Here is a 23,997-nt window from a genome sequence, read left to right on the forward strand (position 1 = left end):
AAGGTGGATGCACCTCACTATCTGTAACTGATTTCTTAGCCACCACCTTTTATACCAGCTATCTTACATGTTATATACAAAAACATATCTGCATCACAATGAACAGATATTTCTCTCATATCCTTTTTTTGATGAAATTCATACTCTTAAACAGACTACAAAATTGGCATGCGGGTGGCTTGTATTTTCAAGAAAAATTTAATGAAGTAATTTCTTTTAGAAGACGTGAGCGATCCAGAGAGAGGGACCACAGTAGGTCACGAGAAAAAAGTAGGCGCCACAAATCACGTAGTAGAGATCGTCACGATGACTATTATCGGGAAAGAAGCCGTGAAAGAGAGAGGCACCGTGATCGCGACAGAGATCGCGACAGAGAACGAGACAGAGAGAGAGAATATCGTCATCGTTAAAGAAGGTGAGCATTTGTTTCATGTTCTTGAACTTTACTGTTACTGACTTACTAAAAGTAGCTACTCTAGGTTTGGGATTATTTACACCATTAATAGCTGCATTTAAGTGGTCCTGCAGTATGTACTGAATCACTTTCTTCTTGCAGCATCTGACATGACCATGGGTAAGTAATGACAGGTAACTGGTCTTCGGAGGGAGGGAGCATTTGTGTGATTATCTTCTGCAGTTCGCATGCTGCCTTTTTAATTTTAGGTGGTATTAATGTTTGCAGTTTTTACGAAATGCAATTAAACCAATTCTTAAAAAAGCAGTAAGCCAGACTGATAAGTCTGCTCTCTTTGTAGTCTTCAAAGATTATATTAATTTTATGGTTGTATTTCTTATTTGTATTTTAAAATACTAATTTTGTATTTTAAAATCTAATTGTGTAAGGACTGCAGCATTTAGCCCTTCATATGTCATGTGTGCATTATTTCAATTTAGGAAACACATGTACATACAGTTGCTGTCCGTGCACAAGTCCGGCAGTATTTTGGTTGGGGTTTGGTTGGTTTTGGTTTTTTTCCAGTGAGTTTTACTCAAATTCAGGAAATATAGCCAGACTTTGCTCTTTATTTTATGAAATTTGACCTGTCAGTATCTTCTGCCTTCTAGCTAAATTCAGGTATTGCATTCACTAAGATTTATGATCAGTTGTTCCCCACCACCCTGATTTTTCATTCCCTCCCCCCTATGATAGTAAAGATTTTCTGAAGACTAGTAAACAAATGTATGACACAAGGATTGTTTCTTTTTCTGGTTGTTCACAAACTAATGTGTTCTTTTATTTCACATATCTGCAGTCTTGCATGCATCAAATGTCTAGATAGCTACAGAGTAGCATGCTAAATCATGCTTTTTTCAGTGTACTGCTGAGAACTTTAAAATGCATAGAAATGTTCATCACGTTATATAATGTACCATTTTGAGGACTGGGAATTCAAGCTACACGTGATTCCTTATATTTGACAACTGGAAAAAACCCTACCTATTAGTTTCTCTGCAGTAGTCTTTTCCCTTTTTAGAAGATTTTCCCACTACATCTGCGCTAAAATTGAAGCTTGCAGACTTGCCTGTTTGCCCAACTTCTGGTTCTTACATTTACCCTCAGATTTCATTTCCAGATTTGCATGTGGTATTTATTCATGGAAGTTCATTTACAGAAGTAGAGCAAAACTTTTTAGAAATCATACAAAATGTAGTATACTCCTGAGTGAAAATACAGTTTTGTATTAGTTAAATGTCAGTTTTTCAGTCAGGCTTTTGTGTCACTGACTCCTTTGGGAAAGAACAAATTCTGATACTAAATGCTCTCGTCTGAGTGTTGGCTTGGGTATTGTCTCAGGTTCATATACTAACAGGACACACAAAGCAGTGATCTACCTAGAGAAGGGGAGTCAAAGGCTTAAAAAGGTGAAATGTGGCAGCTGAAATAAAGTTGACAGTATATATCTGTTAATGCCACTGCTTGTCATAAAAAATGAATTGGTAGAAATATTTCTGGAATTGCATAAAAATAGCAACTGTGGTTCTTAATTGTAAAATATCGGAACATAAAAATACAGATTTAACAAAAGTAAATGTAGTTTCTTTTGTTGAACTGGATTTTTACTTTTTATAATAAATGAGTATTTGTGATGTTTGCAAATAGTTGTTATTAACAGGAGGTAACCATTGAGCTGATTGTTGGATGCATTTCCAGTGTTTTCCTTCTGGTGGAGATGAGCAAGCCATACTAAAAATTGTTAATAACCTGGAATTTAAGATAATTTTATTTTACCCGTGGCAAACTTTATTAGTCTAGCTTTAATTTTTGTGTATTTGGTGTCTTGCATGTAGATACGGAGTTTCTGTGCCAAGTACAGATTCCCTACCCTGTCCCCAAGAAAACATATCAAATAGCATTACAGTGCATTTTATAATTTCCAAAGCACAATTTTAAAACGAGACTGTGGTTTCAGTCTCAGTTCAGGTGGGATTTATATATGCAACTTCCTTCAACTTTGTTGTGCTGGGACTTCTCTTTTCTTTCAGAGGGGTTGCGTAGGTAAGATTCCCTTGTGCAAAAAAGAAAATAGGTCCTAAGAACTTGATTTAAAGGGCAAATTTAGTATGCTGCATGTAAATGAAAGCATTTGGTATTTTTTTTAAAGTTAAGTTGTAAATATTTTGTCTTGTTGCTGTCTTAATGAAGAAGGGCTTTATTGTAGTTTTGGTTATTGTAGTTTTATATATTTATATACACACAGTTTTATATATTTATATACACACACCTATAAAAGAAATAGTTATCTCCTGGTTTGTGTGTTTCATTTTCACTAAGATGTATGTTGCCATACATTTTTTTGTTTCGTTCTTTACATTGATTAATATTCATAAACTGATTTAACAGTCTCAGTCATTTAATAAATATCAGCAGTGCTGAAAAGAGTTATTCCCCATATTACTGTGTTTTGCCAGATAAGATGAAGTTGGCTCAGTGCCTGGACACTATAAATGGCACCTATACTTCTTTTTATTGTGTACTTATAGTCAAAACTGTGATACTGTACTGGCATTTTTTTTTAAAGTGTTACACATCTAGTTTAGAAGGATTTTAAAGGTCCATTGTGAACATTTTTGTATACAGTGAAATTCAGTTTGTACTGTATTACATTTATAGAGATGGGTTAAATTGGAATAACTTACTAAATGTGTTTATAATAATAAAACTATTAAAAAGTTTAGATGTACATTAGTGGGTATTTACACTTCTGTTTGTGCACTTCATGATTTAAAATTAAATTCTTGCAAGACTTTTGTGCCTTCACTTGAGTAAGGCTTCATGTACATTGATAATCCATTCTACAGAATTACTATAAACTGAATGTTTCCTTGAAACATCTTGCCTTTGCTTATAGAAAGCCTATAGATGTAAAAGAGAACAATGAATTTAAGACAAATGTCTAACCTCTATTAGTCAAAAAACTTAAGAATCCAATAGAATTATATTTAGAAGCATTAACAGCAAAATTAACGTGTACAAACAGAACAGTAATGTAACTTCATCAGCATGAGTCCTGACTCTTTTTTTAGACAGATTTTTTTTTTTTTTAGTTTAACTGATACTCAATGATGTATTTCTAGCTGATACGTTGTCCCAATCTTAATCTGTCTGAATTTCTATAATTGCTGAATGTTAAATTTTTCATTTTATGTTTTTGTTACTGGGTTGATTGATTCTTTCCTATTTAAACTGGATTTGGACTGAATTGCAAAGACAAAAACACACTAACATTGTAATAGTTGATATGTATGTAGACTTTGTATTCCATATTTCATGGGTTTTTTTCTGATTTTTCTGCTCTCAAACCACTGTAAGCAAAATAATTTAAAGTCTAATGTACTTCTGAGGCTCATATGCTTCTTCAAAAACTGCTCTCAGCTCTCTGAAATAGTTTCAGCTTTGGAGTGATCTAAGAACTAACATGGTTGGAATTTTTTGGGTGTCGGTAGGAGGGGAAATGGTACTGACAGTTGAAGTAATATTCATTGTATTTTTGTTTGTATAAGTAGGAACTGTCCTGTAACAGCGTCTTAGCAGCCACTTAAACATCAACTGAAGTATGAAATTAGCCTTTTAAGAAACCTTGTAAATTAATAGGAAAATGCCTATTTTTATAAGTTATTTTAATAATAAGCTCCTAGTTAATAACGGAATTCCAAGTGAATCATGTGGTAGCATTGTTCAAGACCTGGGTATATATACCTGTCTAGGATTATTTCAGATTTTCTTAGTATTAAGCTATTACGAACATTATGTACCTAGTTTCTTTTTTTTAAAAAAATGTGTATTTTTGAGGAAGCACATATGTGGGGCTGGCACTATTCTATTGCTTCTAACTTTCATCAGAGAAATTGTGCTTTGTGTGTCTGATTCAGTATTTGAAATCCACCATAGAGTGAGAGAGGCAAGCAGTGCCACTGCTTTATGTGCTTCTTAAAGTCTGTTGTATGGCTATTCTGGTGCTTTACAGAAACATAGAGTTTATTTCTTAATGTTCAGTGATTTCTCTCATTTTCTTGAGGGTGATCAGATGATTTGAAAACCGAACTGAAAATCTTACACTATTGGTTATTTTCAAATGCATAACTGCGTAACTTTTATTATTTTTTTCCATGAACATGTTGCTGTAATTTTGTTGTCTTATGAGGTGTCTTTAGACACGCTTATATTTTTGTGTTCCCCGCATCCTGTGCTTTTTTCTTTTGTTTGTGAAATCAGTAGTTTTGACACATTTGAGCTGTGTGAAGGTTCCCCAAGAAACTTCAAGGCTTTATAGCATCTGAAACGTAAAGAGATTACTTGCAAGTGAAAATGTTGGTTTGGTGCAGTGTTCTCCAAAGAATGAACAAATTCTGTTTTTTTTCCTTTTGCTCATTGTGGTTTGAGAACTAAGATTTCTTTAAAAAAAAAAAAGAGATAAAAGAGAGATCTCCATTTTCATGTTTTCCTGTGGCAGCCTGATCTACCTTTTTGTGTCTTCCTCATACATTATTGTGAAAGATACTTGCCAATAATTCACATCTTTTTAATTTGCAAACTAAAGATTGAGTTTTCTGAACACATCTCTCTGTTCATCAGTTGTTTTTGGTGAATAGACAGGCTGGGATAGTAGGAGAAAGACATATGATGAATGAAACTAGTTTGGAAGCGTTCTTTTCCTTCCCATGTAAAATTATTTATAAAATCAGGAAGTTGTTCTGGTGTTGATCTTAAATTATACACTACAATTGAAAAAAGATACCAGGTAAGTACACTAATAATGGGGGTGGGGTGGGTGGGGGGGGGTGGAATGCCACAAATGGAAGAAGATGCTAGTGGTGGTAAAATAGTCTGTACGTGTATGGTGAAGAGAATCACATATGTATTTCAGCTTACACACAGAAACACAAATACAGAGTTAAGTTTGAAATTCCTTCTTTCTCACTGTGTTATTGCTAAAGCATCACAGTATTTGGAGGTTTCTGATGTTCTGGAATGTAGGTTAAATCAAATCAAATTTTGGCTTTCAAGCTGATACTTTCTGTGGGATTTTTGCTTTGTGTATTTTTTTTCTTTATGTATAGAATAAAATAAAGGAGAATTACATGAAGTAATTCTTAGGAGCTCTTAGGATATAATGACAAATGTGTATCATGCATTTTACTGAAATGTGATCATGTTGGGAGATTGAAATTCAATCTCAGAAAAATATCAGAAATTACTACACTGCTGGAACTAAACTTGAATGGTGTATGCACATACAGCTTTAAACTACTGTAGAACTTTCATACTTCTAAAAGCTGTTTAAAGCTTTTATATGCTTTTTTGATAATTAAAGGGAAAAAAACCTAGAGTTGCTACTGCAAGATGCTTTATATATATATAAGAAATCTATTGGATTTTGTTGTAAGAATATGTGGAGAAAAAATGCTTAAGTTGCATCTTGCTTAAATACAGAAATGTTTGATCACTTAAGTTCTGGGATTTCATTTGTGAAATGTTCTAGCATAAAATCCTAACTTCTAAGCCACAAAATATTTAACAGATAAGTCTGAAATTTGGGGTTTATTAGTAGAAATGCTGAAAACCTGCTTGCTGTATGGTGTTAAATTGTACAAACCTAACACATGCTTGAGACGGCTAGCTTATATGAGCTTGAGGCAGATGGAAAACAACATTGCTGAGAAGTACTGACTAGAGATTTAATTTTTTTTTTCTTTTTACTTTAAAGTTGTTTCTTACTTCAATATTCTACTTGCTTGTAGAATACTGAAAAGGGCTGAGCATGAAGGTATAATCCATACGGATTTATTTCTTCCTTTTGAAACCAAAGGTCTTCCGGTTTTGCCAAGATAGTGGCAGAATATTTGGAACCGAAACGTGCACCACTTTGAATTTTAGTTGGTCATGGTTTTTCAAGTGAAGGTTCAGTGTGGTGCTGACCATCTTAAGAGCCCTATAATGAATAGTATTAATCCTAAACCCAGTTTATCATGCATTCTTTAAAGTTCCTGTAGTTCCATAAGTAGCCCTACAAATCTAGCAAATTACTCCCAGGAACTGAAGCTTTCTTATGCTAGTATTATAAATCATATATATGGTGCTTTGGATCTGTTAACTGTCGCCATAGAAGTGATAAAGATCCATAATTCTTGCCGCAGCAATTGTATGATGAGAGCAGCAAATTCTGACATGCAGTCTCACAGCTGTCATATACTTTCTCCACTAAAAACCTGAGATTCTCCTGTCTGTTTGTGCTAACTTAGCTCGCAACTCTGAATGCATCTTCTTGTGGAGGCAGCACTTGGTCACTGTGCTACTAATTGATTTTAAAAGTCCGTAACACCTATGGAAATTTTGGTCTCCAGGGAAGGAACTTCCCCAAAAGTAGTTACTGGTAGATACTTTCATGACTTGGGAACAAAGTCTGCAAATAAGAAAAAAAATTCCAGTCACTGCTTTGGATTTGAATTAGTTTATGTGCATACTGTAGTGTATAGAGCCTACTTGGTTATATGTTTTTTAAAAGTTATTAACAGTCACTTTGAGGAAAGGAAGCAGAAATGTGTCAACTGTTTGTGCCAAAATTGAGTACTTTGTTTTCCCAACTGCTTTGAAATTACTATACTAGCAGAAGAATATTTGACAGCTGTGTACTGGTGCACGTTCATGAAATTGCTCCTCTAAATGTCTTGTTTTTCAAATGAACAATTTAATGTGTTGGTTTTTTGAACAATTTTATTTAAATTATTTTGAAATTATTGAATGTTGAAATTGTGAATTATTAATGAAATGAAGACAGCTAATTGTTTTGTAATGGAATTCAACTGAAATCCAGTGTATGGAATTATACCATCCCAAGTATTTTGTGAACTCTTACAGTAATTAACTCTGAATGGTGTGGGGTGTGGTTCTTTATTTGCCAAAATAGAGGAGAGTAGGAAATAGGGTATGGGTTGGTTGGTTTTGGTTTTTTTTTTCTCTAGGACAAGTAGGTGAGGAAACCTGCAACTTTCTATTGTATTATTTAAAAAGTGGGTTCTTGTGATTAAACTGCAAGCGTGTATTTTTAGATGTGTGAAGCCTATCCTGCTTGCTGCTAGTCTGAAAATTTTGACGTACTGGTATCGGATTCTGTGCACTTTTAAATGTTACTGAGCTGTGAGCCATCCATCTCGTTATACAATCGGTGCATTACTTAAATGTCAAACCAGCTTAAAACTTCTGTAAGGGGGCAGGTAAAAATGTAAAAATCTAGTTGTGGCAAAATTACTTTACGTGCTTGTTCATTTACTCTTGCAGAATGCATACTTTAGGAAATGTTCTATATAAATGTTTCTATCAGTCACAGGAACAGTAGCTATTTCTTCCTTTATCATTTGATACTTCAACTGTGAAATTGGTATTCTTTTCAACTTTGTTGTACAACAACATTAGTTTAATTTTTAACTATTGTATTAGAGAACAACTTCGTGCACAAACAAGTAGCTACTGCTTCTGGGTATTTTGTGTTAGTTTACATTATGGTGAAGTAGATGCACGACTTGTGTATGTATAGATAAGCCAACAATTTTCTGTGTATTATGGGGACTAGCAAAATCTACATCACAAATTTTGACACATTACAGCTGAAGGAAGAGGAACAGCGTGCAAGACAAGATACATTCTTCAAGGAAAGATGCTTGTCCAGCAGTTTGCTTCATGTGATTGAACTGAGCCTGTAAGGATTCATGGATAAAATGAACAGGAATAGATCTGAATAAAGCAAATCTGCATACATGGTAACCAGTAGCTCTTTTACTTTTTTATGTTGCTTAACTGTTTTATTTGAGGGAAACCTGTGTGATTTAAACCTTATAGCTTTTGCAACTTTATTACTGGTTATATACATTTGGCAATTATAATGTGCAAGCAATTGGAAAAAGTCAAGTAAATGCTTGTTTTTATAGTAGTTTGTTCATGTTAAACTGTTCATATGATAATGTCTGTACACAGCACCACTTTGATTACAGTAGATGTAGTGTTGTAATAAACTGTTTAATGGGGCTGATGTGTAAAGCTGTTCAAGTTATTTTATGTTTACACCTCAGGGAAAGTCTTGTGTTCAGCAATATTTAAAGATAATGTTACAATGAAAACATTGATGCTGTCTTTAAAAACATCGCAATAGTTCTTGCATATGCCTCAACCTAATCTTGCATTCAGTGAGTTAAACATACTAATGTTGCTCTCTCACATTCAATTTTGATCTGAAAATAGATGGTTACATAAAAACTTTAATGCTATTTTGCTTTCTAGCAGTGTTTACCTAGGTGGCTTGTGAATTTGCTCATTGATATATATAAAACTGTAAAAACTGCAGCTCTTTGTGGTCTGTTTTGAGGAGAGGTGGTTCCAGGTTTGTGATTTTTAGCACGCTGAAAATTTTCTCTCTGGTACTGCCTTGATCCTGATTGACACTACAGTTGATATAAACTGAAACTGTTCATGTGAACTTAAACTGTCCATAATGAGGGGTTCAAAGGTGAGCTTTAAAAACCAAAACAAAACCCTGCAGTTATTTACAGTTTTATAGTAATAGTGCTTGTGTGTGTTCCCCCTCCGCCCCCAAGGCTGTAGCAGTCTGTACATAGTTGTATATTAGAAATGTGCCAGAAGAAACCAGATGTTCCCATTTCTCAGACTTTATGGGTTTGGTATTTTCTTAATACTTTGGGGTTTATTCACACATGCATATAAAAGAGAAGGTACACTTGTATGTCCTTGTTCAGTGATGGACAATATTTAAATGTCTTAGCAAAAAGTGGCGCTAATTAAATCTGTCAGATGAGGTTTTGTAAATTTACCTAAAAACAAATTATTGGAGCTCACAGTGAAAGTTGACTTCAAATTGTAAGAATTTGTTTTATATTTCATTAAGTGTGAAATGCAAATGAATAGAAAGTTCATATAAGTTGCAAAAACTTAGTTGTTGGCAGCCTTGCGCAAAGGCTCACTTTTAGTCTATTGTAAATCGTTATGTAATGGATTTATTCTTGGAGTTTTCACTTATTTCAATAGCTGCACTTAATGTTTTAAGTTAAGTTTCAAGACCTCAGATGGCTTTAAGAGGCAACTCTTGGACAACTCTTGATTTCTTTCTTTCTTTCTTTTTTTTTTTTTTTTTTACCAATTTTGAGGATTTTTACAGCTGACCTAAAAATGTTACCCTGTTCAGGAAAGCACTTAAATCCATTTGGTTTTCCAGAGCATTTAAAGCATGTGCTTACATTTCATAGATTTCAAGGAATGTAAACATCTGCTTTAAGTACCTTATTTGCGTACGTGAGTGATTTTTATGCTTTACTGAGTTGGGACCAGTAGCCTGTGCAACTACGAAAGTTTTGCATAAGCTTGAAATGCTCTAATATTTTTGTCACCTACCACTCAGCCGGGTTTCCTGCAGCCAGGTTGATGCTGTTGGACTTGGCTACAGCTTCAGACTCTCCCCTCCTTTTTTTTTTTTTTTTAATCTTAAAATGTGTACCTCAGTTCCTCATGCATGGGATCACTGGTATTTATTGAACTATTTGCTACTGAGAAGATATTTGACATGTTTGTTTAATCCTGTTTGAAAATGAAAACTGCCTTTTAAAATTTTGTAAAACTGAAAGTTGTATCGAACAAGTCATGACTCATTTTCTGCTTTTTGTGAATAGGTGTTGGTTATAAACAGTACTGTTGTAATTTTTTTTTTCTTTACTTAAAAACGTTGTTTACTGCTGTGTGTAATAAGTTTAAGGAAGAAATAACCTGCCTGTAGCTGTTACATGGGGAATAGCTAATACTGGAGAGGCAGCAGGTAAGTAATGTTCCATTGCATAGATATATTAAATCTTAAAATAAAAAATTAAATTTACAAGCATTTTATGCAGGAACTGATATTTTACTCCACATTGAAATAGACTTAAAGGAGACTGTTGCTCTTTTTACACAGAGTGTAATTTCTCACTCGCATACAGATTTCCATTGCTGGCAATGGAAATAGCAGGGAGGGAGTAGGAGGGGGAAAATAACGTAAGTTAAACTAAGTGATCATTGTGACTTGAGAGATGAGGTCCCTGTGTGGAGCCCCTTATTTCTGCCTGTTTTTCAGATACTTAGTTTTAACTGATAGATGTACTGTGTTGCAATTTAGATAATACTCTCCTGTTGTTGTGAGTTTCATTTGTTAGATTATTTTTTTTAATGAAACAAAAAATGTACAGAAAAAAATCCAAAGACCCTGATAGACACCAAAAAAGGAATATGTCTAATGCACATCATGTATATCTGGATCTGTAGTAGAATTTTACCAGGTTTTGGTTTATTAAACGTTACTGGCAATTTCCTGTGCATGCTCAGGAAATAGCAGTTTGGTAATTTACTGACTGCTGCTGATGCTGTGACGGCTACTGCTGTGCTTTTTGATATTCATCCAGTTGTATTTCATCTCTTTTTGCTTGATGAAAGGACAAAATGGTCTATGAGGAAATACTTTATTTCTTTCAAGTATTGATTTTATAAGTAACGTTGAAAATAATTTCTTAAGGCTTTGTCCTTTATCTTGAAAGACAAAACCAACAAGTAGTGACTGAGGGTTGGAGTGGCAGTGCTTTAGCAACCGAAGTTGTTTTACTAGAGGTTTGTTTTTTAGAAGTAGAGGGGTTTTTTAAGTGACATTTCTACTGGACTGTATGTTTTGACAGGTCAAAAATACTTCAAAAGAAGAACATAGCATTTTGGAAACTGTACAGTCTTGTTTTCCTCATTCCTTTTTTGCTTTCTGTGCCAATAATTTGAGTTCTGATTGCATTTTGAAAAACGTTTGTCAGAACTTCTTCAAAGTTTTATTACGATGTGACTTATAAGCTTGGATAGCTGTTGTTTTTGTGTTAAACAAGATATCTTATTAAATTTAGGCATTAGCTTGATTTTTTTTTTTGTTTTAAAGGAGTGAGTGTTTTCTATTTTTGTTCCTCTTGAAATTGGTGAGGCTTAGTTTTTCTAACTATTTTTTTACCTGATTCTTTAGTTGCATACCCAAACCCTTGTAAATGTTTTCCTAGTTGTATGTGGATAATTGGAGATTGAAATGTTGTATATACTTGTCATCTGTGTTTCTAGTAAAAATATATGGCATTCTTTATAGAAATACTTAATTCCTGATTTCCTTTTCTTATCCACTTGCTCTCTGTGTACAGGTTAAGCAGACTTTGCTCCTATTTTTATTTATAGAATTTTATACGTAGCCTCTTAAAGTTATCATTGGTTCTTGTGTAAACTGAGATACAGCCTTAAATTTCTTAAGATGATCCTCATTTGAGATACTGTTGGTCATGCAGATTCAAATATAAAATGTGCATGTTTAAGACTGATCGTCTTCAGAGATCCAAGACACTAAATTGCTTCTGCATTGAAATATAAACGCTTCAAGATCTTAGAGAAGGAAGGTGCAGGTTGGTGTGCAAATACTTAAAGAAGGTTGAATTATTGCCAAAAGTATCTAGATGTAGGAAAGAAGCAACATGGAATTGTTTAGGATTTAAATTATTTTGGTAATTGATTGTTGAAGTCTTAAACATAATGATTGCAGCATGCTAATTAGTCATGATGTTCATGCACAAATATTGTCTCTTGCAACTGTTTACTATGCTGCCTTGCAATTAATATTGCGGGTGGGTGGCGGCGTTGAGGTGGTTTTTTTGGTTTTGTTGTTGTTCCCCTCCCCACCCCCAACATTAAAATCTGACATGCTGTGTACTTTTCGATTAATTTTAGCTTTAGAGAATGTAGTTTTGAGCATATAAGTTCCTCAATTTGATGTTCTCATGGGATTTTTTTTTTTTTGCCCATGTTGGACAAAATATGCTAAAGCATCTCATTCTGTTTGTATGTTATGGGGCTTTGGCAACCTGGTCTAGTGGAGGGTGTCTCTGCCCATGGCGGCGGGGTTGGAACTAGATGATCTTTGAGGTCCCTTCCAACCCAAACCATTCTGTGATTCTACACTTGTTAGTTCTTGAATCTTTTCTATAGCCTCAGTTATTGCAGCGGGTTTTAGGTTCTGGTATAACCTATGTCTGTGCTTAAATCTTTTAAAGTTTCTTTGGAAATACACTAGTTTTATTGAACTCTCTTGAAAATAGTGAACAGTATACCTTTGATCCCAATGAAATGGAGCATTTAAGTTGTAAAAATTCCCATATATTCATACCATGTAATGTGATTTGACATGATTCAGTGCTAACACTTTGGAGTATAGTCAAGTAATAGACTTTGGCCTCTCCCTCTTGTATACTGTATTTTGTAATAGAAAATATTTTAAACTGTGCATATTATTATTACATTATGAAACAGACATTCCCTTGATCTTCAAATGTAAGAAAATGAGGAATGTGTGTGCTTTTATAAATACAAGTGATTGCAAATTCAGTTTCCTTAGTACTGCAGGTGTCCTTTTTTAAAATAAGAAAAAGGAAAAAAAAACAACCACCAAGTGTTTTAAAGGTGAAATACATTCCTTAACATTTTTATGACGATTACCAGCACTGCTGACTTTCTAAACAAAAGGCTGTATTGTCTTCCTGTACCATTCCATTTCCTGATTCCCATTTTGCATAAGGATGTATGAGTAAACTATTCAAGAAATGGTTCTGAAATACAGCAGGAGGGCTTGTCTAAGTCGGAATGCAGGATTGCAAAGCAAAATGTAAGGAAATGGTCGCCTGTCAGAATGCCTGACTCCAAAGGATTTTTTATATATATATATAAGTAAACAGTTTCCTGATACTGGCAGGCCAAAGAGTCTGTTGAATACTTGAGTTTCTGGAGACCTATATTTCTCAACAAGGTAAGATGGTATCCCAGCAAATGCAGATTTTAATACATTTTCAGCAGAGGTACTTAGTTAAGTTTAGGGATCGTTTCATCTTTTCTAGATGTTATACTTGAAATATTGCATAACTTTTAGCTTTCATGGGTTTCTTTTTTTCAGCCTTTAGGAGACTGTTAAGCAATTTGCTGTCCAACTTTTGTGTTGGTCTTAAACTGCAATAGTAGTTTACCTTGTATTGAAGAAATAAAGACCATTTTTATATTAAAAAAATACTTTTGTCTGTCTTCATTTCAGCTTGTCTAATATCTTTGCAGTGCTCATTATGTCAGAGCCTTTTCAAATATTCAGACATTAATACTTAAAGCGTGGACATTGTAACATAGTTACAGCTAGATTCTGTGCTATAAATTATTTCTGAGTCCAGAAATAGTTCTGTTCAAACTAGCTCTTGTCCTTCTCATCTGTTCTTTAAAGACTTTTTGCAGAGTTTAAAATCGGTGAGAAGTGCAGACTTTTTTTTTAAGTCAAGCTCTTTTTTTGTCAGTAATTTTTCTGTAAAATGCAGGGACCCATGTGTAATGTATCAACTGAAGAAAAAACAAAAGCCAGCTGTGTAAAGCAATTTCAGTCTTTTAGATTTTCAGAATCAAACGTGTGCTCATGTTTGGAGCTGCGTGCCTCTATATAGGAGGCATCAAACCAGTGATGATAAACCTTTTTATTTTAATCTGATTTCTTGAGTTGACTGGATCTGGCAAATGTTAATTGTTACAAAGTGCATGTTAAACACAGCAGAGGTCAAACAGCTGTATGGCAGCTCAAACTGTTGTCAGCTCATCTCGTGCAGACAGTTGCTGTGGTACCAACAACAGAGGTATCCATCCTGTAATGATATAAAATGACTTTTGGCTCTCTGGTTTCATGGCCAAATGTTTTACTCTGCTGCTAGATCAGAATGTTGTGTATGTAAAACACATCTGTATGTTGCATACAAGAAGTTGTTCATGTTGCCATAATTCATAATATTTGTTGAAGTTCAGTTAGTGTAGCACAAAATGAGCTGTGTCTGTTGTACCTAGATTACTGGTACCATTTTGCAGTGTTGTCGGCTCCAACTTCTGTCTGTGATGAGCATCCACCATTGGCAGTGAGAAGATTATGTGAGAAGGGCTGACTTTCATTTGGGAAAAATACTATTTTTTCTAACCTTTATAGGTTCAAAAAGAAGTCTGAAATGCAATCGGATTGGCTTGGAAAATCACAACATTCGTGATTTTTATTTAAACATGATTTTTGATGTAATGAAGGTGGGCGATTGTACAGGTCTGTGTAGAGGAAACAACATGCTCATTAGAAAATGAACTTGAATTTCTTTGGCTAGTGCTCTAAACCTGTAATAACCAAAATACTGTTCGCTTACTCTACGGGGCTCAAATTTTAATTGTTCAAAATACTTTTGCCATCCTGTTGCTTGTTAACTTGGCCACTGATTTTTTACTGCACTGTGTCTGAATTTCACAGCTGAGCTGGGTTTTTAAATAGATGAGCATGGGTTGTAGCTCGGCTTCATTGATGGAGTGAAGGTTTGGACAGGGTGGAAGGAGCGTTGGGCTGCGGCTTGTGGGGTTCAGGGGACTCCAGGCTTCCTTCTGGGGGGAGAGCACAGGGGAAAATCAGCGCTAACTTGATTTTAAAGTACCTTGTTGCAATTTTCCTCCAGGTTAGGGTGTTCAGCAGTTCCCGTTACTGAATGGGAGAGAACTGTAAAGCATCCTGTCCCCCAAAACACAGGGTGTGTACTCTAACATAAACACAGTGAGGATTCAGTAGTACATGGATGAACTTGTTGTGGAAGCATCCAAGCATAGGTCAGCTAGCCAGGATGCCAGATCATCAAGGCATGACTTGAACCGGTTTCAGAAGAATGAGGAAGGTAAGCACTCAAGTTTGTTTTTGTTGGGTTTTGTCCTCCACATAAGCTCTCTAGGGAAAATACCATCCCTAGAGACAAGGAAGTAACTTGATAATACTTACTGGGAGAGCTGTTTCTTGCTTGATTCTACTTGCAAGAACCTTGCCTCCAACCTTCTTCAGTGTCCCCTCTGTAGCTGCTGCAGATTGGAAGGCCCGGAGCCCGAGGTGAGCCAGGATGGAGAGATCCTGCTGGAATCCAGGCTTCAGCAGAAGATTATTGTCCTTGTTTGTTCTCCCCTCAGTCCCCAGCACTGTGGAAACTGGTGCAGAAGCCTCTCTGCCGCCTCTTGCTGCAGGCAGATTGGCCTCGGACAAGAGAGGTAACCCCATCTACCCTATTCTCAGGGCTACAAACAACAAAAACCCAAAACCCAAATGACCCCCACCAGGACAAACCTGTTTCTGAGCACAGCTGTCTGGGCTGAGAGGCATCACTCTGTGGCCCTTAATACTGACTGGCAGGTTTTTGGGAGGAGAGGGAGGTGGGAGGCTTAGCAGGGGACTCCAAAGTAATCATTTGTGTGTGCTGTGGGTTCTTCGGTGGGTTCTTAACTCTGGCTGCAGGTGAAGGGTCGGTTTTGGATTGCAGGAGGGGAGAGCTGCTTGGGTTCAGAGTGTTAGTGCTGTTCTCTACCTTTTTATTCTCCCCTGGCTTGTCCTTTGAACCTTTTCATAATATTGTAGCTGGTCTAGGGGAGACGGTAAGTTGCAAAAGAGAAGAGCACCAGAAAGCAAATCAGACTCCAAAATCGGCAAAGTGAAGTCTGAAGCTGTGAAAGGTAAGTTTGTTTGTGTGGGCTGAGTAAGGGAAGATACAGGTTATAGCAGCTGTGTAGCTTGTGATCGCAAAGATACCTTTTTTACAAACATTGTTAATGGGAAAATCAGATGCAGATGCCTGGATGTCTTTATTCCCAACATCCTGAAATGATGGACTATAACAAATCATGACCTGCCAGACACTGATTTAATCACGTTGGGTCCAGAACTTCTGTTTTGCATTGGGAATTTCCTGAATCCTCTTGAAGGCCTGCAGCATCACACTCTCAGTTGGTGAGAAAGATGTTTTCCAAATTAACCTCTGCATTTTTTTCCAGAGAGAACCCTCTGGTAGCATAGTGTATTCATTGAAGGAATGTAGTCTGCACGTTCAACGCCTCTAACAGTGGGTTTGGCATATCCTAAAGTATGACACACCTGTCTGACTTTCTGAAGTCATCTTGGCTAACACCACAAGATTACTCCAAGCATAGTGAAGAATTTAATTTTAAAGAGTTGATGCTCATTGACGTATGAGAGCAGGTAAGGCTGCTGCTGCTCAGCGGTTTGCCATGTAAGAGATGGGCAGTTAACTGGGAGTGCAGGAGGAAGAAAGTGTATCAGTCACATTGGATTTTTATCTATTTCACCTCTTAGAAGATCCAAAAGCAAACGACTGCTCCTGAAAAATGTGAGTAAATGGCTGGAGATGGGGAGATGCCCCCCATCCCAGAAAAGTAACTTGTTTGGAGGTGTGGAGGAGAGAGCCTTTGGAGGGGGAACAGGACGAGGCCAGAGCGAGGGGGGAACATACTGCTTTTCTTCAGCCGTGGACAAAAGGAGGGTTTGTGAAAGGTGCAGAAGCAGCGTGATGCAGCGGCAGCACATTTATTCTGGAGGATGTTGCATGCTGGGAGGTGTGGTGCTGTCCCTGGCCCTGGGAGGGAGAAGGGTTGGTGCTAAACAAACAGGTGCAACTTTCGCTGGTTAAGTCAAAAGTGATAAAAAACTTTCTACCTTTCTTACTTTGATCTTTTACTACTCCTTGAGAGATGGCGTGAAAAACAATTGCAAGCCATTTTTATTTGTAGAAATACAGGTCTTTTTGCTACAGGCAGAAGATTGTGATGCCTTCTAATTACCCGAATCTGTTTATCTATCTCTTCTGAACAATTTGCAGAAAATCATGTTGGCGCTCTGCTTCCTGTCAGACTGCAGTAGCTGTAAGTCTTCTAAACCTTGTGCCCTTTGTATAAGTGGGAAATAGAATTAATTTCTTAAACAGAATTTCCCAATTTTACAGAAATGACCCAGTGTAAACAGGTGGTTTTTAAATATATACATATTGCTGAACATTTTTTCCAAAACACTTGAATCTACTTAGCACTGGCACTCACTGAGCAGATTTTCTCTTTTTATCCTGTATATTAATGGTGAAGTTAGGCCTCTAGGTGTTCTGTCACACAAGGAAGGACAGGTTGGAGATGGTGCAGATGTGCACAAGTGGTGTGAAGGGGTCTCCTCCTGCCATCTAGTGGCATGAAAAAACCTCTCCACTTAATTCATAATCTCATAAATTGTTGTTTGCGACCCGTTTGTCCAATTACTGCGAGGTCCACACATCGGTCGTTTATCCCACATGTCCAACTCCTTACGAGTTTGTCAGCAGAACTAGATCTGATAATCCTCAACTGCTTTAAATTCAAGAAAATGATAGCAGTCGCTTCTTCCCCTTTTTCCACAAAATAAACAAGCTGCTTTTTTTTTTTGTCCTTGCCTTGCCATCTCATGAAAAAGTCCGTGTTTCTTGCCTTATTTTCTGCATATTCTTTTGACTGCCTTTTGAGTGCGCTGCTGTTAAACTCCTGTGCATGTTTTCCTATATAATACCCTTGGAGTGAAAGAAATGCTTTAATGCTCAGTAGCCTGCCTTTCACACTGAAAACACTGGAAGATATTGTCCACACGGGATGAGAAAATGTTGGCTGTGGTTGAAGGCATCTCCAAAACCCGGTAGAAGGTAGGTGGGTTCCCTTGCGGAACAGGCAACATTTGCCTCTGAAGGAGCAAGGAGCTGTGCAGAGTTTACTTATATTCAGAATGGTTAAATTGATGCTTAAAACTGATTTCTAAATCTCACTGGTACCCTTTTCCCTGTCAGCCATCTACTACTTTTTGACAGACAGGCAGCTACCCTCGCCACCTTTTACAGTCTGCAGACTGTACTTCCCTTAAAAAATACGTGGCTCTGCCTGGATGTGTTACCACTCCACGCTGGTGGGAGGGGATGAAAACAGACCATTCATCCCAAACAGAATCCTTATTCATGAGTCAAGCTGTAAGGGACTTGGGCTCCCACCTCACAAAATTAATTGGAGCCTATACGTAATTAAAACCAGTTCTCACTTTCCTGAATCATTTAGCCTGGAATCTTTGCAAGATGAAAGTCCACATGCCCCATTTGCTCAAAGACCCATAGTGTAAGGGTAACGAAAATGGTGAATGGTGTAGAATGGCCAACAGAGCCCTGCAGAAGAAACTGTTGGAAACAATGTCTAAATTGTGTGGTGGGTTCTTTTTTTTTTTTTTTAATACATAAAGTACTTTGAATGAAAAGGGTCAGAGAAGCCAATGTTTTATTAGCAGCTATAAAAACGGATGAGAGTGATTAGCCTTTTTCACTACAAGAAAAGCTGTATTTTGAGCTTTTCTGTGTAAGTATAAATTCTCCATAATGATTAAAGCTATCTGCTGGCTGGCTTCCATCTCAGCTAGAGTCCAGGAAAATTTTCTTGGTGTTTCTTTCACAGTGCTAACAGTATGATACTTCAGAAAAATAACTTCTTTTTTCTGTGATCCCACTCTGTCATGTGGGATCCCTACTGTGCCCTCATAATTTTAAGTTATCCTGACTGTTCCATTCAGTTAGTTATAATATTTTTTTTAAAAAGTAATTTTATGCCTTTTACTGAAAATGAATTTAGAAATAAAACTCTTAACCTCTACATTATCACCTCCTTCAGCTTTTTTTGGTTATAATTACAGCAATAACTAGCTTGGATTTTTAACTGTGAGGGGCTTGGGTGCATTACTGAAGAAGAAGAGGTTGCTAAAAATTCAAGTCTTTATTTAGAAAACTGGCAAGTTGCCAAAACCAAAAAAGCATCACCACCAAATTAAATTAATAGTCTGTTAAAACCCTCGAGGCTAGCAAGAGGGACAGCAGTACAGTGTTTATTGCCGCAGCTGAGTTTTTGCTATCTCCAGCTGTGTCTGATCCTTGGAGCAGGCGGCCTCTTCCCCCACTCAGGTTCATCCTTTCCAGGACTGGAAGAAGTTTGAGGAAAGTCTTATATGACACATGTGCAAGGCCAAGTCCTGTGAAATTGTATGTAATGCCCTTACAAAGAATAAAAATGTTCCTACCTCTCTTTAACTTGAGAAAAAAAAAAAAGGCAAATTTAAAACCACAGCTCTGGAATTAAATATTGGATTGACCTAACCTGGGTAAGGATGCTGAGGCATGTGGTAATTTTGCTGAGAGTCTGGAGTTGGAAGTTGTTCTTTATTTATTGGATATGTCAGTATCTGGCAGGTGAAGGACTCAGTGATGTGAGGAGCAGCCAGCTGCCTGTACATGGCTCATTTCTTTCACGACAGCTGCGTATGATAAAGCTTCACCTAAACTGCATGCTTGGATAGAGGCTGGGCTCAACAGTTATGTCATGGTGGCAGAGCACCCAAAAAGTGGTTGGCAGAAACAGGTTCAGCACCTGCGTTCTTCAGGGCGCTCCCAGCCCTTTGCTGTAGGCAGGAACCTGGGTAACACGGTATAGTTCAAACAACCCCCTAATTTTCACATCATCTTGTGCAGATTTTTTTCATTCCACTTTTGTTCCTGGAGGTTTTCCCTGTAGCTGTATGCCACAACCTACTTGTGACTCTGAAAGTGACTGCTTTGAAGACCGCCCTATTTGAGGTGATTTCCTTTATTTCAGTACGCACAGAGCATGTGTCTGGTGCCAGTTTCTTCAGTCCTGCCTCTTTTCTTCCTTTCCCCCCAATTCTTTCACCTTTCTTCCTTTTTTAAATGTGCTTCCATGCTGGTAACATTCAAGCCTGTAAACATTCAGACAACGAATCCATTGATCTTTTCGTGATCAAATCTTTGTAGGAGATTTAAAAAGGGAAAAGAGACTTGTTCATTCTCCCACATTAGTCTTCTCTATGACAAGTCATGTCTAACATGGCAGATTAAAGGTGAGAGGGGTTGGGAGTGGGGCTGGGTGTCTTTTAGCCTTGCATACTTTACTGCAAGGCTGCAGGAGAAAGTGAAGTAGCAACACAGGACTGGAAAATGTCACCTGGGATATGAAGTTCAGTCCCCTCCTAGGGCAGCTAACCACGTCTTTTAACCCCTTCTGAGACTCATCTTATGACCAGATAGGGTCTGCCTGGAGGTTTTGCTCCTGCCATTCCTACGGGAAGGCTGCCCCATTGTTCCCTGCTCCAGTGGTTACAAACCTTCTAAGTTGCTGCCTGAATTTCTTTTTGGCCAGATTATATTAATTTGATCTTGTCCTAATGTTGTTCTCGATACAGTTATTTCTGTTCCCATTGTACTTAACCTCTTAAGGCATTTACAACTAGTTAACACTTCCTCTGCCTTTCTTTTGGTAAATTTGTTTAAAGAGGCTCTTCCCTTTTTTAGGACAGACTATGTTACGCCCACTTGCCCCATTCTTGCATATTTGCCTTTTGGTTCATTTTTCCTATAGCAGGAGAGGATATATATTGCTCTAACAGACACAGGCACACTATTCCAGAGGGGCCTTAGCAGGGTTTGTATGGCGGCATTAGCATTCAGCAGTGCATTTACTGAAATTACCTTGCCTGCTGCAGCCTCCTGTAGATCCTGTCTCATCAGATACTACAGTAGATAACTTTGTCTCAGCAAAGCCCTAGGTGCTTTGATGCTCATAAATTCTGTTCTGTTCCTATTATGCCATTTTCTACATCATTCAGTTTTTCCTATATGAAATCCTTGCTGTCTTCTCTTCCTTCTAAGTTTGTGTCTTCAACAAATACTAACCTATTTTTATGTTGTCTTTAGCAGCCATTTAATTCTTCAATCTCTTTTCTTCCCATTCTGGTGCTACCACTAGGACTAGAGTGGCCACAATTTTGCAATGAAAGGTGTTTGGCTGAAAGCCTTCTGCCACTCACTATTCCTGCCGGTTCTTATTGTTTGGAGCGATCTCTAAAATACTAGAGGAACATCCTTGTCACGGAGTTTGCGCATTTTATTGCTCCTGCTATGCAGTTATTTTGAAATAACACATAGATGCTCTAAAAAACTCTGCTGGAGTTTCCAGCGCGTCTTTGTCCTTCACAAAGCGTGTTTAAAGTCTCATACTTCTCTGTAATCTTGGCAAACTGTTCCACTCTCAGTCACAAGTCAGTCTTTCCTGCTCCCTTCTCTTCAGTCACCAAGTGAGATCAACAGAAACCCAGTGGATTTTGGGGCAGGCTGATACCATGTGAGAGATAGATGAAGTGTTTGTCTAGCTCAATAGAACTGAGCAATAATAAAGCTGCAGCAAACAGTGTTGTGGGATTGATGTAGGCACACCCCAGGTAGTTTACCAAAGCTGCTCCACAGTGCTTCGCTTATAAAATCAGTCATAGCTAACCTTCTCTCTGAATTGTGTGCTGAATTGTCGTGGTGTTTCCTGCTGCTTTACCACAGCAAAATGATGAAGATGGCAGAGCAGCACCCGTTACTCTAGGCGCTCTGACATCTAAGCGGTGATTGCAGTTGCATCTGCACACTTGAAATGAGGGATGCTCTCTGCTGGTGGGTGGCACGGGCCGTGATGTTAGGTTACTGTCCTGCCTGTTCATTGACATCACATGTCAGGAGCGCATCATCTCAGCCAAAGAACATGCCCAAGCTAAAGCAAAGCTGCTTGTTTTCTGTACGTTGCCGAGCCTTTGCTACTGGTCTGATTGATGCCTCCCAGGTGCATACCTGTAGTTGATGACATCTTTATTTCTCTCTGATCTGGAGTCAGAACTGCCAAACTAGAAGGGAACATGCAGTCGGGAATTTATCCGTTAGCTCCGAGGCCAGATCTTCCTTGAATGATTGTGCTTCTTGCGAGTGTTTCTCTGTGTGTGAATGTAGAATTGCCTTTGCTGTTTTCTCTCTTTCATGCACTCAGGACCGTTTTCAATACCAGAGAAAAAGAGGAGCACTCTTCTCAGCACAGGGGGAGTTGTCACACCTACAAAGTAAAGGATGCAGTCCCAAAAGTTCATAGCCTCAGGGTCTGAAAGATGGTTTATACAGTATTAGGCTTCTTTAAATGCAGCTTTTGAAAAAGAAAGGTGGCCAAGATACAACTAGTTCATATTCTCATGGTAGGAGAGTGTTAGACTGACTGGGTGAGTGACAATACACGAAGGCAGTTTCTCCTCTTCTGCTTTCCTTCCTGCGCCACAAAGAAATGAAGGAGAAAGTGGGACCTTCCATCCACCATGAATACTAAGGCAGGCTGGAAAATACTCTTCAGGTCCAGTCACAGGAGTGTCTCAAAGCGTCTGTGGGTGGTGAATGCACTCAGCCATGACAAAAGTGTATTCTGAATAACATGTTTGCAGTTTATAAAATCAACCTGAACTGGAAGTAAAACTAACGCTTTCAAGTTTCACCTCCTTTGAGATGCACTGGGGTTGTTTTCCAGCTCAAAAGGTAAAGTGGAACAACTATACAGAAGACCTAGAAAATCGGTTAGTTCCCAGATGACTGTAGCTGGAGATAATTTGGGGGAGCTCTGCCCATAAATATTGTCATTTTCAGTCAATGCTTTGGTGAATAATTTTGCTTCAGCTCTGTGAGCTTTCATTGAAAGACAAAACCTCCCTTTGTACCCCCACCCCCCCTAAAAAAACCCCAAACAACTTGTAGCTTCCTGAGGAATAAGAATATCATAAAATAAATACAAATGTGAATCAATGCAGTATTGTTTTCCAGAATTTCCCCACAGCCTGAAACATCTGAGGGGCATAAATGGGATGCTGAATTTTTAACATGACAGAGAGATATTTCATTTTCCCTAACAGCAAAGACAACTGAATTCAGAAGTGGTTACAAAAATAGAAATTAATAAATACCAGGGTCATAGAATCATGGAACAGTTTGGGTTGGAAGGGACCTCAAAGATCATCTAGTTCCAACTCCCCTGCCATGGGCAGGGACACCTTCCACTAGACCAGGTTGCCCAAAGCCCCATCCAACCTGGCCTTGAACACTTCCAGGGAGGGGGCATCCACAGCTTCTCTGGGCAACCTGTTCCGGTGCCTCATCTTCCTCACAGTGAAAATTTTTTTCTGTAATATCTAATCTATATCTACCCTCTTTTAGTTTAAAGCCATTCCTTCCTGTAACACGTCAGTGTTTCAGCAGGCTTTATAGGAAGTATAGGAAGCTTGCAGTATCAGTTCAAACAGGAGTCAAATTCTTGCTGGGGCTGGGCTTATTCACCTTTGTAATGGCCAAGGTGTTTCCCCCAGTCCTGCTGCAGGCTGGTTTACAGGCATTCATCCCTCTATGTGGCCACAGCTGGTGAGGAGTGAGGCAATCTCTGATTACACAGATTTGCAGGTTGACAGGACCAGAGGCCATGTGCACAAACTGAAACACAGGAAGTTCCTTCTGATCAAGAAACACTTTTTCACTGTGAAGTTGACCGAGCACTGGCACAGGCTGCCCAGGGAGATGGTGGAGTCTCCATACTTGGGAGATACTCAGAAGCCTTCTGGACACAGACAACTGGCTCTAGGTGACCCTGCTTGTGCAGAGGGGTTGGAGCACATGACCCTTCCCATGTCAACTGTCCTGTGATACCCTAAAGCTCAAAGCATGGCCTCA

At 37.9% G+C, this 23,997-nt stretch overlaps 1 protein-coding gene and 1 long non-coding RNA gene across 5 annotated transcripts in view; both read left to right on the plus strand.

Annotated features, from left to right (window-relative positions):
* The window catches only part of CPSF6 (cleavage and polyadenylation specific factor 6), a 31,461-nt gene extending 18,476 nt beyond the window's left edge, over positions 1–12,985 (plus strand). For 2 of the 4 annotated variants that reach the window (XM_075746445.1, XM_075746468.1), the window contains 2 exons: positions 221–415; positions 8,104–12,985. In XM_075746445.1, the coding sequence (XP_075602560.1) occupies positions 221–410 (190 nt within the window). In that variant the 3' untranslated portion in view covers positions 411–415; positions 8,104–12,985. The remainder of the gene's footprint in view (positions 1–220; positions 416–8,103) is intronic. The other 2 variants (XM_075746456.1, XM_075746479.1) reach the window with 1 other exon arrangement.
* A 1,682-nt stretch (positions 12,986–14,667) lies between these two features.
* On the plus strand, positions 14,668–19,005 carry LOC142600607 (uncharacterized). Its single transcript, XR_012834186.1, has 2 exons — positions 14,668–15,264; positions 15,440–19,005. It is a non-coding gene; the product is annotated as an uncharacterized LOC142600607 (long non-coding RNA).
* The last annotated feature ends 4,992 nt before the right edge of the window (positions 19,006–23,997 follow it).

Source organism: Balearica regulorum, chromosome 1, assembly GCF_011004875.1.
Source record: "Balearica regulorum gibbericeps isolate bBalReg1 chromosome 1, bBalReg1.pri, whole genome shotgun sequence".
Taxonomy (NCBI): Eukaryota; Metazoa; Chordata; class Aves; order Gruiformes; family Gruidae; genus Balearica; species Balearica regulorum.